Source organism: Impatiens glandulifera, chromosome 1 (assembly GCF_907164915.1).
Source record: "Impatiens glandulifera chromosome 1, dImpGla2.1, whole genome shotgun sequence".
Classification (NCBI taxonomy): domain Eukaryota; kingdom Viridiplantae; phylum Streptophyta; class Magnoliopsida; order Ericales; family Balsaminaceae; genus Impatiens; species Impatiens glandulifera.
Window position 1 is genome coordinate 91,422,210 of NC_061862.1, and position 17,323 is coordinate 91,439,532.

The 17,323-nt window shown below is 32.5% G+C and overlaps 1 protein-coding gene across 1 annotated transcript; it reads left to right on the forward strand.

The window, feature by feature from the left end:
* The first annotated feature begins 12,114 nt into the window (after positions 1 to 12,114).
* Positions 12,115 to 17,034, forward strand: LOC124919284 (phosphoenolpyruvate carboxykinase (ATP) 1-like). The gene is made up of 11 exons (XM_047459498.1): positions 12,115 to 12,416; positions 13,748 to 13,929; positions 14,014 to 14,167; positions 14,295 to 14,379; positions 14,659 to 14,759; positions 14,942 to 15,240; positions 15,405 to 15,578; positions 15,847 to 16,091; positions 16,192 to 16,361; positions 16,442 to 16,610; positions 16,698 to 17,034. Exons 1-11 carry the CDS (start codon positions 12,130 to 12,132, stop codon positions 16,839 to 16,841), a joined length of 2,010 nt encoding a protein of 669 aa, XP_047315454.1. The 5' UTR covers positions 12,115 to 12,129; the 3' UTR covers positions 16,842 to 17,034.
* Positions 17,035 to 17,323: the final 289 nt, after the last annotated feature.

Here is a 17,323-nt window from a genome sequence, read left to right on the forward strand (position 1 = left end):
ATTGGTTGGATAATGATAGATTAGATATAAATTATGTTAGCATTATGTAAGCCTAATTAATTTAGTGAAATATAAGTAAATAATAATGCGGGTTGTGTTCCATTTTATTAGAAATATGGAAGTACCCGATAAAAGCTGGATGACCTTACGTCGAGATCATCCAGATTACGAGGAAGGCGTTGACAAATTCCTCGAGTATGCTGTTAGGAATACATCCCGACAAACCGTGAAATGTCCCTGCGTGAAATGTTTGAACACGCCGTTTATGGAAATAGACGAAGTGAAGACTCACCTCATTGTTTATGGAATAAATGTGCATTATCAGTATTGGTATTTTCATGGAGAAAAAAGACGTACTACTCAAGTGGTGAATGACGATGTCGATGAAGATGCCGATGACTTCGATGATGATGATGATGATGACGATGATCAGTCGGAGGATGCCGTGCCGGAATTCAACGATGCGAGACCGGAGATGAATAATACAGTTAATGAAGAGGTCAACGAAGAACGTTATATGCACGAATTTATAAACGATATGTTCCCCAACGTTAATGACGTCCCGGATAACGATGAACCAGTCGAAGATGCGCATAGATTTTTTAAATTGCTTGATGATTGCAAACGGCCATTGTATGAAGGTGCTCGAATAACGAAATCATTGGCACTACTGAAACTACTTCACATAAAAAATGTATGTCAATGGACGAATTCTTCGTTCGATATGTTGTTGCGTCTGCTTAAAGACTACATATTACCGATTGACGCTCAATTGCCATACTCATACTACGAAAGTAAAAAATTCATTACTGATATCGGGCTAAAATATGACAAGATAGACGCATGTAAGAACAACTGTATGCTATTTTGGAAGGACGACATAAATGAAGATTCTTGCAGAGTTTGCGGTCTTTCAAGATGGAAAGTCGACCAAACAAGTGGGACAGTTCGGGAGAAGCAAAACGGGAAATTCATTCCAAAAAAGGTGTTGAGATATTTCCCTTTAATACCAAGACTGCAAAGACTATACATGTCCTCAAAAACGGCTCCAATGATGAGATGGCATAAAGAAGGAAGAGTTGATAGTGATACGTTGAGACATCCCGCTGATTCCTTAACATGGGAGACGTTTGATGAAAATTATCCAGATTTTGCTTCAGAATCTCGAAACGTAAGACTGGGTTTATCAAGCGATGGGTTTCAGCCATTTGCAAATGGGAAAAAATCATACAGTGTTTGGCCGGTTATTCTCGTTCCTTATAATGTGTCACCCACGACTTGTATGGATTCTAGCAATTTCATCTTATCTATGTTAATTCCGGGTCCAAAGAGTCCGGGAGATGCAATTGACATATTTCTCCAGCCATTGATCGAAGAGTTGCATGAACTGTGGCAAACAGGTGTGAAAACGTTTGATGCACACACCTCGCAATACTTTAACATGCGAGCGGCGTTGTTGTGGACCATTAACGACTTTCCCGCATACGCGAATTTATCAGGCTGGAGTACGAAAGGTAAATTTGCTTGTCCTTGTTGTAACAACGACACGGTATCCCTTCGATTGGTTCATGGTTCCAAACAATGTTACTTGGGTCACAGACGTTTCCTTCCACCGAAGCACAAATACAGAAGGGATAAAGAGTCGTTTGATGGTCGAACTGATTATAGGGATCCCCCTAGATTGTTAACGGGGCAAGAAAGTTATGAGCAAGCACGAGACCTAGAAGACATTATTCTTAGTGCGGATATGAGCAAGAGAACAAAGATATATCATGAAACGCGGGGAGACAATTGGAACAAACTTAGCATTTTCTTCCGTCTACCTTATTGGAAATCGCTATTATTGAGACATAATTTGGATGTGATGCATATTGAGAAAAATATCTGTGATAGCGTGTTGGGAACAATAATGAATGTGAAAGAGAAGACTAAGGATGGTCCTAAAGCGCGTAAAGACTTAGAACTCTTAGGCATAAAATCATGGTTACATCCTATAAATGATGAAGGAGTTGTTCATTATCCAGAAGCGCCTTTCACTTTGACATCCGATAATAAAATACGTCTTTATAACTTCTTGAAAGATCTTAAGTTGCCTTATGGGTTTTGCTCAAATATCGGGGGTTGTGTAAATTTGGAAGAGAAAAGGCTTTCGGGATTAAAGAGTCATGATTGTCACATTTTGTTGGAATATCTAATTCCTTTAGCAACTCGTGGATTGCTTCCAGAGTATGCGTATGATGCGTTAGTAAATTTGTCTCGTTTCTTTCGGTTGTTGTGCTTCAAAGAGTTGATTGAAGAGGACCTGGAACAATTGTACATGGATATTACATTGACACTTTGCAAATTTGAAATGATTTTTCCGCCGTCAATCTTCGACATCATGATGCATCTCCCGGTTCACTTGTCATTTGAGGCTTTGCTTGGAGGACCTGTTCAGTATCGATGGATGTATCCCTTTGAACATTACATGGGTACAATGAAAAGATATTTGCGGAATAATAACCACCCCGAAGCCTCTATAAGCGAGAGCTATCTTGTTAACGAAAGTATTAGTTTATGTGCCAGGTATATGGAGGAACAAGATCAAGAAAATGCACAACCTGAAATCTCGGGGATTTCAATATTTGCATCATTGGAAGACCTATCCAACGGAAAAGTATACAACTTGGATTATATCGATCGAGTGACAGCTCATTCTTACATTTTGAAAAATTGTCCCGAAGCAGAACCTTTTTACACGTAAGATTCAATGTTGCTGTTACTAATTAGCATTAAAGAGTGTTACTAATTAGCATTCGATCTATTTGCAGAGATTATAACAACGAGTCCAGTGGAGAAACGTTTGCCGCATATTTCAAGCATCGAGTGAGTAAATTACAAACCATATATCCTAACTCTTCTTATTCATATTAACAACTACATTTCGGATACATATATAGGTCGCCCATTTAGCAGAAATTAACGACATATCAAGAGATCTCAAGATCTTAGGAGAAGGTCCAAGTATGTACTTGTCTATGTATGTTTGGTGTAAAGTAAACGGATTCAAATTCTGTACAGAAAAACACGACGAAGGTTTGACAACTCAAAATAGTGGGGTGGTTGTTGAGGGGTACAACGGATCTGAAACTATGTCATACTACGGAGTTTTGACGGATATAATCGAATTACAATACTATTCTCATAAACGAGTTGTTTTATTCAAGTGTAAGTGGTTTGATACACACTCGGGGGAACTAGGAGTGAAAGTGGATAAATATGGCTTCGTAAGTGTAAATGTAAACCGAATTTTGAAAACCCAAAGTCAAGACCCGTATATATTGGCGAGTCAAGCAAAACAAGTATTCTACGCCCCTGATATGTCAGCCCGACCCGGTTGGAAGATTGTGACAAAAATAAAACCGCGGTTTACAAACATATAGTTGAGATTAATTAATTAGGTAGATTTAATTATGTTTTTAACTTTATATTCATTTTTATTACTACTTTATTTCAATTATTCACTCATTTTTATTAATGGTGTGAAATTAGGAATGTCTGAAGGTCCTAAAACAACTTGGAAGAGTATGAGGAAGACACCCAAGAAATTGGATAAGAGTTACCAAAACCTACTTGCCCAATCCGAGTCGTTAAAGCGACGAGGATCGTCTTCTAGAGACCAACCACCGATTCCTGTGGTCCCGATAGCTACTGCGCCTCCCCGAACATACGAGACTGAAGACGATGATGACCTCACAGAGTTTATAGAGAGCACATTTGCTGATAACCTGCCTAGCGATGAGGCTGAAGACGAGGGTCTTGAGGAGCCTACCGAGGAGCAGGATGACGAGGAGGAGCACGGGACCACTCCCGACCCATCATCGACAGGTATTTCGTTTACAAATTAGTTAGTGTTTCAATTGATTGACATATTTAATTAAGATTTTGATAATTTTGAAGAATCTTCTGCCCGCAAGAGAAGGGGGAAGAACAAGAATATAGCGCTGTCTAAGAGGCTAGAGGGGACGAGGATCCCTCTAACGTTTAGAGAGAAGGATGGGAGGCCAGGCGGTACAGACGTGGGAAGGACACGGTGGTCTAGACATGTGGGGTCGATTATCCGGGACCCCGCAGCCGTCTCACACCGTCTTCTCAAGTGGAAGGCTTTAAGTGCAGACCAATTGGATTCACTGTGGACTGCTATCAAGGTTAATAATTATTACTTGATTATACATTACGTCATTAAATAATTATTTTTCACATTTGGATGTTATTTTTTTCAGGATCCGTTCGAAGCGACTAATGGTGACATTGAGTCTTTTCGAACGACGTGGTTGGGACACGCCAATCAGATATGGGATAGATGGCGGTCGGATTTGAACAAAAATTATATCCGCGTCCACAAAGGAGACGAGGCGGCGGTACTGGCTAATCCTCCACCGGACTACGATCGAGATGATTGGGAGTTTGTGTGTCGCAACCATTTCTTCACAAAAACGTTTAAGGTACGGTTTCATAATTCAAATAAGAGTTGATATTAATTAATCTAACTTCATTTGTTATTTCAAATACAGAGACACAGTACTACAAATATGAAGAATCGGAAGAATCTGAAATTCCCGCATCGAACGGGAAGTAGACTGTTTGCACAAATTGAAGACGAGTTGGTAAGTACATTATTTGTAATAACTTAATATAAAGATTGTTATTAATTATATAAATCATTTATTTCAACAGGCGATTGAAATGGGACGACCACCGTCTGTAATTGAAGTATTCAAGAGGACCCGTACACCAAAACCGACACAAGAAAACCCAACACCCGTCCCGGACGAACACGTGCAAGAGAAAATTGTAAGTGAATTGAATATGCCTAGTTTTTTTATTATAGAAATGATATTTTATTTGAATTGTGCAGGCTGAGATGGAGGAGGTTGTTAGTAACGAACCGGGAATATCTGATTTTGAATTGACGGAGAGGGTGTTCGGACAACAAAAACACGGGGTCGTCTTCGGAATGGGATCAGGCGTCCGGCCCACACAATTTCGTGAGGATCGTCGTAGTGGAAACAGTTCACAGCGAAACAATGAGCGATTGTTAGAAGAGAATCAAATGATGAAGCTCAAGCTGGAGGAACTGGAGAAGAGGGATGAAGAAAGAAGGCGCAAAATGGATGAAATGAAAGCGAGAAATGAAGAAATTGTGGAAAGAATGGAGAGGGAGAAGTCAGAGATGAACGCAAGAATGGAGAGAATAGAATTGTATATGAGGCAAGGACCACCTCCTCCCCCCACAAGCTAAGGTTGTTTCGATTCAAAACATTTTTTCATTAGTGGTTGAATTTAGAACAGATTGTTCGGAATATTAGTTTGGTGTCGAATTTTGTAATGTTCATGATCAATTAATGTGATCGTTTAATGTATGTTGCATTTCTTTTATCATTGATATATTGGTTTGGTGGCTGAACAGGTTTTGGTTTCGAACAAAATAATCCGCACATTTTTAAAAATTTACATGAAAAAACCGAAGGTAAAAAGGAAATCTCTCGGGTTTTCTCTTTGTGGAAAAACCGAGAGATATTAGAAAACTCTCGGTTTTTAGCCGAAGAGAAAACCGAGAGTTATTAGAAAACTCTCGGTTTTCATATAAGAGAAAACCGAAAGTTTTGTAATATCTCTCGGTTTTTCCACAAAGAGAAAACCCGAAAGTTGTGTGCAAAACCCTCGGTTTTTCCACATAGAGAAAAACCGAAAGTTATTTGTAAAACCCTCGGTTTTTCCACAAAGAGAAAAACCGAAAGTTCTTTGTAAAACCCTCGGTTTTTTCACAAAGAGAAAAACCGAAAGTTCTTTGTAAAACCCTCGGTTTTTCCACACAGAGAAAAACCGAAAGTTATATGAAAACTCTCGGTTTTTCCACAATGAGAAAAACCGAAAGTTGTTTGCAAAACCCTCGGTTTTTCCATACAGAGAAAAACCGAAAGTTATTTGTACAACCCTCGGGTTTTTCAAAAAGAGAAAAATCGAAAGTTCTTTGTAAAACCCTCGGTTTTTCCAAAAGAGAAAAATCCGAAAGTTTTCATATAACTCTCGGTTTTTCTCTTTGTGGAAATCCCGAGAGAGTCATTACCGAGGGATGGCGAGAGTTACTAAAACCTTCGGTAAGGTCTCTTTACCGAGAGTTATATGGTCAAAACCGAGAGTTTTAACTCTCGGTTTTGACCACTTTTTCACCAGTGGGTGAAAACCTAAACATAATAATGTTGAAGAGATAATTGAGGATTCTCAATCAAATTAAGTTGAAGTGGTTGCTGATGAAAACAGAGAGGAAGACACTCAGGCTAATCAAGAGGAAAAAGAGAATTCAAAGATTGATATAAAGGAATTCAAAATTGTTGAGGACTCTAAAGTTGAAGCTGAAAAAAATAAAGACAATGCTCTCGAAATTCAAGTTGAGAACAACATGTTGAAGAGCTCAGAAATTCTGAAGAATAATTTTTTCTATCAAATCAAAACGGGTTCATATAAATGAATAAATCAAAATGAGAATATGCAGTATTCATCAACCTCTTCAGTTCATCCCTTTTTATTACAAGAAGAAGGAGAAAGAAAGAGGAATGACAAAGGGAAGAGGAAGACAACATGTTGAAACATAGATTGGTATAAAAATAAAAATCCTGATTGAGATAATTATGATTTGTTATAGTTTGTAATCTCTGTTTTTTATGTTTAATTGCTACTAATCAGGTGTTTTAAGGTCGTTTGATTGTCATATTTTAATCATAGTTAGAGTTTATATAGCTTTGATTTTTGACCTTTCCACTTTTAAAATTTTAATGAAATGGTATTAACCGTTTTCCCCAAAAAAAGTAGATAATCTCTGAATTATATAAAAAATGATAAAATTCCAAATAAAATACGTATCATGTTAACCTAGGGCTGCAAATGAGCTGAGCTCAAACCAGCTTAAGCTCGAGCTCGACTTGATTTAGTATTTATTGACTCGACTCGAACTCGAGCTCGAACTCGAGCTCGAACGAGTTTATAAATTTGAGCTCGAACTCGACTCGATTATTTATCTACAAGCTCGGCTCGACTTAAAACTCGAACACAAATCAAATTTATTTTCAAAATTTATAGAAATTAGGAAAAACATATTTATCCACTCATTTCATTCATATTTTTCGGTTATTTTTTAAATCCACTAAAAACAATTCAAGTCCACAAAACCTTAAATTCCTGAATCAAACCCGATGCCTTTCTTCCGCTTCCATAGACTTATTTTCTGTTTATCTCTAATATTCTTTTTACTTAAATTCACTACTTTACAATAATATATGTGAAACAAGATTATAAAAATTAAATAATCAAAGATCAAACAAACACTTTATTTTTATTTCTATCATGTAAAAGACTAAACTCTCTCTTCTCCTTGTTAAAAATCTACACGCAACAAATCTAACATTTTCTCTCTCTCACACAGTCACACACATAAAGTAGAGTGTGTGAACATACAATAGACACAAAAACTACAGATGCAAATTCATCAAACATACCCAAATTGAATAATCGAACGACATTCATGCCTACTCATTAAAATAAATATCTTGAGCCTTTAGCATAACACCACCTAAGAGATAAATATTCTATTTTGTATACTATAACAATTGTGATATAAGATTCTAAAGATTTGACACTTGCACTTCCTCATGGACAATGGTCCTTTGTTCTGCATTGTCAATTAAGAACGTTCATCTCCCAGATTTCAAATGGCAGCAGCAACGCCAATCAACCGTACTCGTCAACTCTTCTTCCCCTACAACAAAATTCGGTTATATGAGTCAAATCAACCAAACCGTTAATAAAATCCATGAATTCCCCACTCCCCACCGTTGATTAATCGCTTCCTCCACTGCCACCACCGCCGCCGCCAACACTAATGGCGCCACCAACATCAAGTACCAGAAGCTGAAACGGGTTTTTACACGAATGTGGAAACTAATGAAGATAGAATCTTTCAAAGTTGTACATGCCATAGAAATGGTGAAGAATGAATAAAAATAGATGAAGAACAAAAGAAATAAACGATGAAAAATGAGCGAAAGAAATGAGAAAAAATGAAGAGATGAAGAGCAATTTAGATTAGATAAAGAGACACATAAATACATTAAGAATCAGGGTTTTATTTTAGGGATTATGGGCTTTCATATGGGCTTTGAAGAAAAAGAGAGGGAAGATAAAAATATTATTTAAATTTTGAGTTTTAATATTAAATAAATAAATAAAATATTATATATTATGAGACTCGAAAAAAGTCGACAAACCATCAAACAAACATTATATGAGCTCAAGCTCGGCTCGAATATTAAACGAGTCGGCTCAAACTTGGCTCGAATATTAAACGAGTCGACTCAAACTCGAACTTAGTCAAAGTCAAGCTTTAACCGAACAACTCACGAACTCACGAACGAACATCTTAACTGTGGAATTTGATTGATATCCACTTACATAGGATTTTCTAAATCAGTCAATTTATGGGCATCAAATTAATAATAGTTAAATAATTCTTTTAGAAAAAATTAATTAATTTCTTTACATAATCATTACTTTTTATTAAGAGTACATGTATAATCAAATTAAAATAATAAATATGCATATATTACATTTTATTTATTTTTAATCATCAAATCACTTTATCTATTAATTAAAATATTTTTATTTTATTTTTATAAATTTATATTTAAAAATATATTAATTCAATCAATTAAAAATTCAAATAACATATTTTTTTTTATCAAAATAATATATTTTTTAAATTAAACAAAAATCCCAAATAACAAAAACATCAAACTCTCTTAAAACTCATATTATGCTGGACTTTTTTTTATATAAAAACATCTATCACATCACAAAATTTAAAATATTTGATCATTTAATTTTTTTAATTAAAATATCATTAATTTTATTTAAAAAATTATAATAATTCAATTAATTAAAAACTCACCTAATTTATATTTTTATTAAAATTAAATTTACAAACAAAAAATGAATAAAAATCTCAAATAACCAAACATAAACAAGTTCTAAATATTTTAGTTAATAATTTACTATTAGTTAAAAACTTAAAATACACTTCTATTGAGATAATATTGATATTCGTTTTACTTTACCTTTATGTAAAAAAAAAAATCTTTAGAATAAGATACTTCTCAATTAAATTTACTCTTAAATTTTAAATTATAATAGTTATCCACATACTGTATTCTATTCATAAAAGTGACTAGACCAATTTGTCAAAACTGACAGAATTGGAATGTAACTAACTCTTAAAGCAATGTAAAGTCAGAATTCCAACTAAGGTAGGTTGGAACCTAGAGTTTATTTACAAACATTTAATAATATTGATAACATTTTACTCCATTTGAAAACATTTTTTTACTCTATATTTAAATCAAGATATATAAATTATCAATAGATTTTTTTAAGATAGATATTTAATTTATTTCATTATTTGTTTCAAAATATTGTTAAATGCTTAAACATGTTTATATTATTCAACTTATTTAAATAGTTAATAGTTAATAGTTAATAGTTAATATTGAATATATTAATATTTTTAATCATTTTAGTTTTTTATTTTTATTTAATTCACCAAATATTTAAATATATTTATATATTTGATTTATTTATTAAAATACATGATAACTTATTCGATAAAAGAATGATTATATTCAATACATTTTAGTATATATATATATATATATATATATATATATATATAACATTTAAAAGAAATTGAATAATATTTTTGTCGGTTATATACCTTAATCCTAAGGGCTGGTTTGATCTTGGATTTTGTAATATTTGTAGAGTTTTTGTCAAAAAAAAAATATTATTTGTTTTAAAATTTAAATCAAGATATATAAAATTATCAATAGATATTTGTTGGAGTATTTTTAAATTTTGAACTCACCTAGCTTTAATAATTTAGCTTAAATAATCAAAAATGAAGAAATTCTTAGATTAAAGTTTTAATTAATTTAACATACTTGATTTCGATGATTGATGAGATAATGATTTTGATAATAAATTGATAAAACTAAGTTCAATTCTTGTTAGTCATATCAATTATAAAGATATATTTATATAATTGAGATCTTATGTGGTGTAGTGGTAAGTACTTTCACCTGTTATGCGGGTGACATATGTTCGAATATTAATAATGAGAGTCTGTTTTTTCTCTCTTTTGGAATCAACAATTTCTAAAAGTTTGATTTCTTGAATCAATTTACTCTCTTAGTTATTTTATTCTCGTAATTCACTAAGTGAAGTTGAGAGATAATAACATTGTGTTGTAAGTTGAACATAGAGTGTTCTGTTCAACAGTGTGTGCTAGGAGTTCAGAACAGACGGTCAATTAAGTAATGAGTTTCCTTCTGAGTTTGTGTAGTGTGTTCTATATAAATCAAATTTTTTTAGTGAATATTCTTCCGGTTGTGGAAAAAGGGGTGACGTATGAGTTTTATCTCCGAACATCCATAAAACTACATGTGTTTACTTTCTGTCACTTACATTCAGTTGTCTAAAGTTTCAAATCCAACAAAATCTTCCGCATTTGAACTTGTTCAAAAGTTTGTGAAAATTTGCGAAAAATATAAACATATTTTAACAGAATAAAAAATGAATCGAAATTGTAAACTGTTAACAATAATAAGACCCAGTCTTTATTGGCAACACCGATCCTAACAATATTTAATTTATTTCATTATTTGTTTCAAAATATTGTTAAATGTTTAAACATGTTCAGCTTATTTAAATAGTTAATATATTAATATTTTTAATCATTTTAGTTTTTTTTTATTAATTTAATTCATTAAATATTTAAATATATTTAATTTATTTATTAAACACATGATAAATTATTCAATAAAAAAGTGATATATATATATATATATAACATTTAAAAGAATTTGAAACAATTTTTTTTGTCGGTTATATACTTCAATCCTAAGGACTGGTTTGATCTTGGATTTTATAATATTTGTAGTTGTTTTTATCAAAAAAAATCTATTATTTGTTACAAATATGAATTTGAAATTTTTTTAAAATAAAATTAATTTAATAATTAAAATAATATTAATGTATTAAAGAGAGTTTTAAAAAACAAAAAAAAACTTGAAAAAACCAAAATCAAACGAGCTCTTAGGCCAAACTAATCATCTATGTCCTGTTAGTGTCTAGCCCATATTCAGACCGGAATGGCGTTCAAATGATAATTTATTTTAAAAATAATTTTATATTTTAAAAATATTAAAAAAAATAAAAACATAACAGCCATGAAAAAAGGAAAATATGTTGAAATATTACCTCATGGCAAGATGACCCCACCACAAGGATTGATTTTTTTAATTCTTAATTTTAGTGCCAATACGTAAGAGATTGAGTTGAAAATTATGGAATGCATTTTACAATTTTATCCTTTATTAATCATTGTTTGTTATTTGGGATTATTTCCTTTTAAAAATAATTTGACACTTTTATAAATTTTTCTAATAATCATTTTTTAACGATAATATTATTTATTTTATTAACAAAAATACAAAAATACTTTTTATTTTAAATTTTTATTTTTTTATTTTATTCATATATATCAATACTCTTTAAGTCTTTTACAAAAAAATTAATCATCACTTTTTCAAAATCATCAACAATCGTTATTTTTTCTTTCTCTAAGTTTAAAAAAAAATTCCAATCCAAACAAGGTATAAGAGTATATTTCCATTTTATTAATAAGGACGTGTTTAAACAAATGAAGGAATGATATTTAAAGATAACTCAAAATGGAACAAGCCCCAAGATCAAACAAGGCCTAAAAAGATAAAATTTAACTAGAGTTAAATTAACCCTAGTTAATATTTAACTACATAAGGCAAGCACCTCCTTATAAATTGCAGGATATTACAATTTCCATTTCGTTCATTATCACTTTCTTCACCTTTACGCTGTTGATGCTCACAATCTCTTTTTAACTTTATTTTCCTCTAAGTTCAGGTGCGATCTATCTCTATATTAATGTACAGATTATGATTGTTTTAGATTTTTATTATTGATGATCTTATTATAAATTTGTTGTTGAAATGATGTTCAGAAATGGCAGAAAGCGGGAACGGGAACGGAGATTTGACGTTTCCGACGCCGGCGAAAGGAAGACATGGATTGACTAAGATCCATACGCATAGGAAGGGAAACGGCTCCGGCGCCGGCGGTGTTTGTCATGATGATAGCGTGCCGCCGGTGAAAGCTCAGACGATCGATGAACTTCATTCTCTTCAACAGAAGAGATCTGCTCCTAATACTCCTATTAAGCCTGTTCAAACTGGAGCATCGCCTCTCAAAACTGATGAAGAACGCCAGAAACAGCAGCTACAATCTATCAGGTATTTTTATTTTATTATTATAATTTAAATTATTTATCTGAATACTAATTAACAGCATTTATTGAATCACCCAAAATATGGAGCTATACTGAAAAAACTATTCATATATTATTTAGTCAAATATTTGTTTAGTTAGATCTTATTAATAATAATTATTTTATCAAATTAAACAAACACGAGGCCTCGAAATACGGGACACGTTTGAATTGATGTTTAATTGGACTAAGAGATGAATTACTCTGAGAGGTTAGAGAAAATAGAAAAACAAACAGAGCTTTAAGACGCAAGAAAATATGCTATGTCTGATTTTGAGGTGGGGGTGGGACCCACTAGTTGTTGGGTGTCTTTACTCTTTTGATTCGGACGGCTCTGAAAAACATATCCGGTTATCGGACCAAGGAATGGAGAGAGACACGTGGAGACACGTGCAATCCGTTTGATTTTTTTAAAAATAAAATATATCATCATTTATTATTATTTTTTATATTTTTCTTAAATTTAATATACAATATATATATATATATATATATTAATTAAATCTTAAATGCTTTTTTATTTATATAATAATATAAAGATTGATAACAATAAATAGTAAAATATTATGTAAGTTAGTTTTACTTTATTAGATCTTGTTTAATCTATAATTATTTTATCCATTATAATTAATTTAAATTAAATTGTTTAATTTATTTAAAATATTAAATAATTTTATTTATTTATTTAAATAAACATTAAATTTTAATGGAAATTCAGATTTAATCTATATATGTTGACTTATATTTTAGTTAATTAATTCAAACCTTTAAGTGGTTTGTTTAATTTATATTATAATTTATGATTTATAGATGGGTCTACAACAATATTGTATGAAGAAATAATCTTAAATAATAAATATCAATTTTGCATATATTTTTATTTAAATGGGTCTGGTTTATAATGTGGAATTTATTTATCTTTTATATTTTATAAAAGAAAAATGTGATTGAATTACTTTAAAATTTGGATTTAAATTTTCTATTTAACTTTTACATTTGCAGGGTTACTTAAAAGAGGGTTTGTGGAGGAGTATTGAGAAAATTCATTATTTGTTTGGACTTACAAACATTTGGAAGAATGCTTCTGAATTTGTGGATTGTTACTCCCAAATTTTAGGGATCACAAATTCAGTATTATTTTTGTTTGTTTTTGAAAACATAATTACATGTAAGTTAGGGTATTGATAGAGTATAATCGATGTAATAGGATAGGCGGAAAACCTTAATTATATTAACAATATTCCCGCCTAAATGTTCAAAATTCTGTTAACTAACCGTCAATTGTTCTATTTTTAGTGCAACATTGGCATCATATGTAAGGGAAACTGGTCCCAAGTTGGTGAAGGGGGATCCGACAAGGCAGCCAGAGACTCCTAGGATATCTCACGTGCCACAACATTTTCACGTGACTCCCACCATCAGTATCAGTGATAGCTCTCTCAAATTCACTCATGTCCTTTACAATCTCTCGCCAGCAGGTTAGTGTGATCTTATTATATATACATTTTATTTTCAATATTGAAATTATTACTAATTGATTTTTGTTGTTGTTGTGAAAACAGAGTTATATGAGCAGGCGATAAAGTATGAGAAAAGTTCGTTTATAACATCGAGTGGAGCTTTGGCGACTTTATCTGGAGCTAAAACCGGAAGATCGCCTAAGGATAAACGTGTTGTTAGGGATGAGACAAGTGAGAACGATCTATGGTGGGGAAAGTATGTCTTTCTTTCTCTCATTTTTACGTGTTTATTAAAGTAATTTAAATTCAAAATCAAAAACCTGAATCTTACACAAAAGTGAGGCATATTGGATCTTACATTTGAACTTGGATGGAAATTACAGAGGATCTCCCAACATTGAAATGGACGAGCATACTTTCATGGTTAACAGAGAAAGAGCTGTGGATTACCTAAACTCCTTGGACAAGGTAAGTACTAGGTAAAATAAGGTTTAATATTTCAATTGACCATATGGGTTTTGCTCGGCATAGGTTATTTTAGGTTTTTCAAGAAACATTTGCTATTATTGACTTAGTTCATCCACTAAAATACCCTTAATCTAATTTTATTAAATTTAAATTTTAAATACAAAAATTCATTTGTTATTATTGAAAAGAATTGATTGATGCAATAATGCAATGCAAGCCTAGGTATTGTATGCCAAAAAATATAAAAAAAGGGCCTAAATCTTTTCTATATTTTATCAGGTATTTGTTAACGATCAATTCCTAAACTGGGACCCGGAGAACAGAATCAAAGTTCGTATCGTATCCGCGAGGGCTTATCATTCACTATTTATGCATAACATGTAAGTGAACATGTCATTTCATAGGAATACAATATTTGGTTATTTGTTTGTTTGAACCAGGTTTCTATATATGGCCTCTTCACCAAGATAAGTTTCTAAATTATAATTTGTAATTGGGTTAAATAAAATAAAATAAATGAAAACTTGCGTTAGAATATAGCATAACCGGGGTCGGATGACAGGTGTATCCGACCCACCTTTGAAGAAATGGAGGATTTCGGTACTCCGGACTTCACAATATACAATGCTGGGCAGTTTCCTTGTAACCGTTATACACATTACATGACATCATCTACTAGCATAGATATTAATCTCGGTAGAAGAGAAATGGTAATCCTCGGCACTCAATACGCCGGGGAAATGAAGAAAGGTCTATTCAGTGTCATGCACTATCTCATGCCTAAGCGTCAAATTTTATCCTTACATTCGGGTTGCAATATGGGCAAGGATGGAGATGTCGCCCTCTTCTTTGGACTGTCAGGTAAAAAAGTATAAAACATAAATCAGCATTGCCCCTATGACGCGATTAAACAATTATCATCCCCTACGACGACCACTCTTTAGCGACGATGAGTTGTTTTTTTTGTCTTGTTTGATTGTGTCAGAAAATTTGTTGGCTTACTTTTGTTCTTTTGTATTTTATAGGTACTGGAAAGACTACACTCTCTACTGATCATAATAGATATCTTATCGGAGATGATGAACATTGTTGGAGCGACAATGGTGTGTCGAATATTGAAGGTGGTTGTTATGCTAAGTGTGTTGATCTCTCGGGGGAGAAGGAACCCGATATTTGGAACGCTATCAAGTTTGGAACCGGTAACTAACTATCCTATTAACAAATTGAGATGTTTTTGTTTTTGATTCTTTTTAGGCCTTATTTGTTGATGTTATTTGAATGATGTGATTGCTGATGAAATAATAGCTCTTATATATAGTTGGGCTTGTTCCTATATTCCATCTTCAATCAATTTTTCAATCAATTTTTAACATTTAAAAATATTTTGAAAAACAGAGTATAATTCTCTAATTGAAACTAACATGATATTTTGATCACCTGTTTCAAATTGGTTTTCTATTTTGTTAGTGTTGGAAAATGTGGTGTTTGAAGAGCACATTCGAGAGGTGGATTACTCTGACAAATCGGTGACAGAGAACACCCGAGCAGCTTACCCGATCGAGTTCATCCCGAACGCAAAGATACCGTGCGTGGGACCGCACCCGAAGAATGTAATACTGTTAGCTTGTGATGCATTCGGGGTCCTTCCACCTGTCAGCAAGCTAACCTTAGCTCAGACCATGTACCATTTTATCAGTGGCTATACTGCCTTGGTATATATATAATTTTTGTTTCTGTATGATATGAAAGTAAAGAAAAAAAAGTCTTATATTAATAGTGATCATCATCATAATAATAATAATAAACTCACAGGTGGCTGGTACAGAAGATGGAATCAAGGAGCCACAGGCAACTTTCTCAGCATGCTTTGGAGCTGCATTTATTATGATGCATCCAACTAAATATGCAGCCATGCTTGCTACTAAAATGAAGCAACATGGTGCCACTGGCTGGCTAGTCAACACTGGATGGTCTGCTGGAAGGTTTGTTTGTAAATTGTAACTGTCAATCTTGCCTATCAAATGAAAAACCTTCTTTTTTTATGTGATCATTTTTTGTGTAGGTATGGCTCGGGGAGTCGAATCAAGCTGGCATATACCCGGAAAATTATTGACGCCATTCACTCTGGAAGCCTTCTTGAGGCGAATTATAAGAAAACTGAAGTGTTTGGTCTGGAGATTCCAACAGAGGTTGAAGGTGTTCCCTCGGAGATTCTTGATCCGATTAACACTGTAAGTCTAGTTTTAAACCGGTAATGTACAAAATTTATGAATTTTTGGAAATTTAGGTTGATTTGGATTATGGGTTTTGAATGACAGTGGGTAGACAAGAAGGCATACAATGAAACATTGTTGAAGCTGGCTGGTCTGTTTAAGAACAATTTTAGTGTGTTTACTGATCACAAGATTGGTAAGGATGAGAAACTGACTGAAGAGATACTTGCTGCTGGTCCTAATTTCTGATGGCAATATATAATATATTATGTATTTGGGGAGATAAATAAGTTTCTTTTAAGTCTGTTTTAATTAAATATGGGATGATGGATGTTATGGTTGGTGTCTCTTAATCTGTTATTGATATGTATTTTCTTTTGTATTAAGCTTGTCAAATTCTTATTTATCATAATCCCAACTAGTTTCAGTTGGCAAAGTATTGTTGTTTATGTGCTCTTAAAAGGTTTGTTTGTGTTTTCAAATTGGGGCTAATATCTACGAGACTTTTGAGTATGTTTGAGGATCAAATCATTTCTTTTTAGTCTTTTAGATTCAAATAGATATTTAGATATTTAAATTATTAAGTTAGGAGAGAGTTTTGTCATGATGTAAAAATGCCTTATTGAGTATTCGGTATGACTATGAGTGTGGCTATGTATTACCAAATTAAATTAAAAATAAATATATGGGTATTTATTTCATTATTGCTGGTATATCAAACATGTATTTTT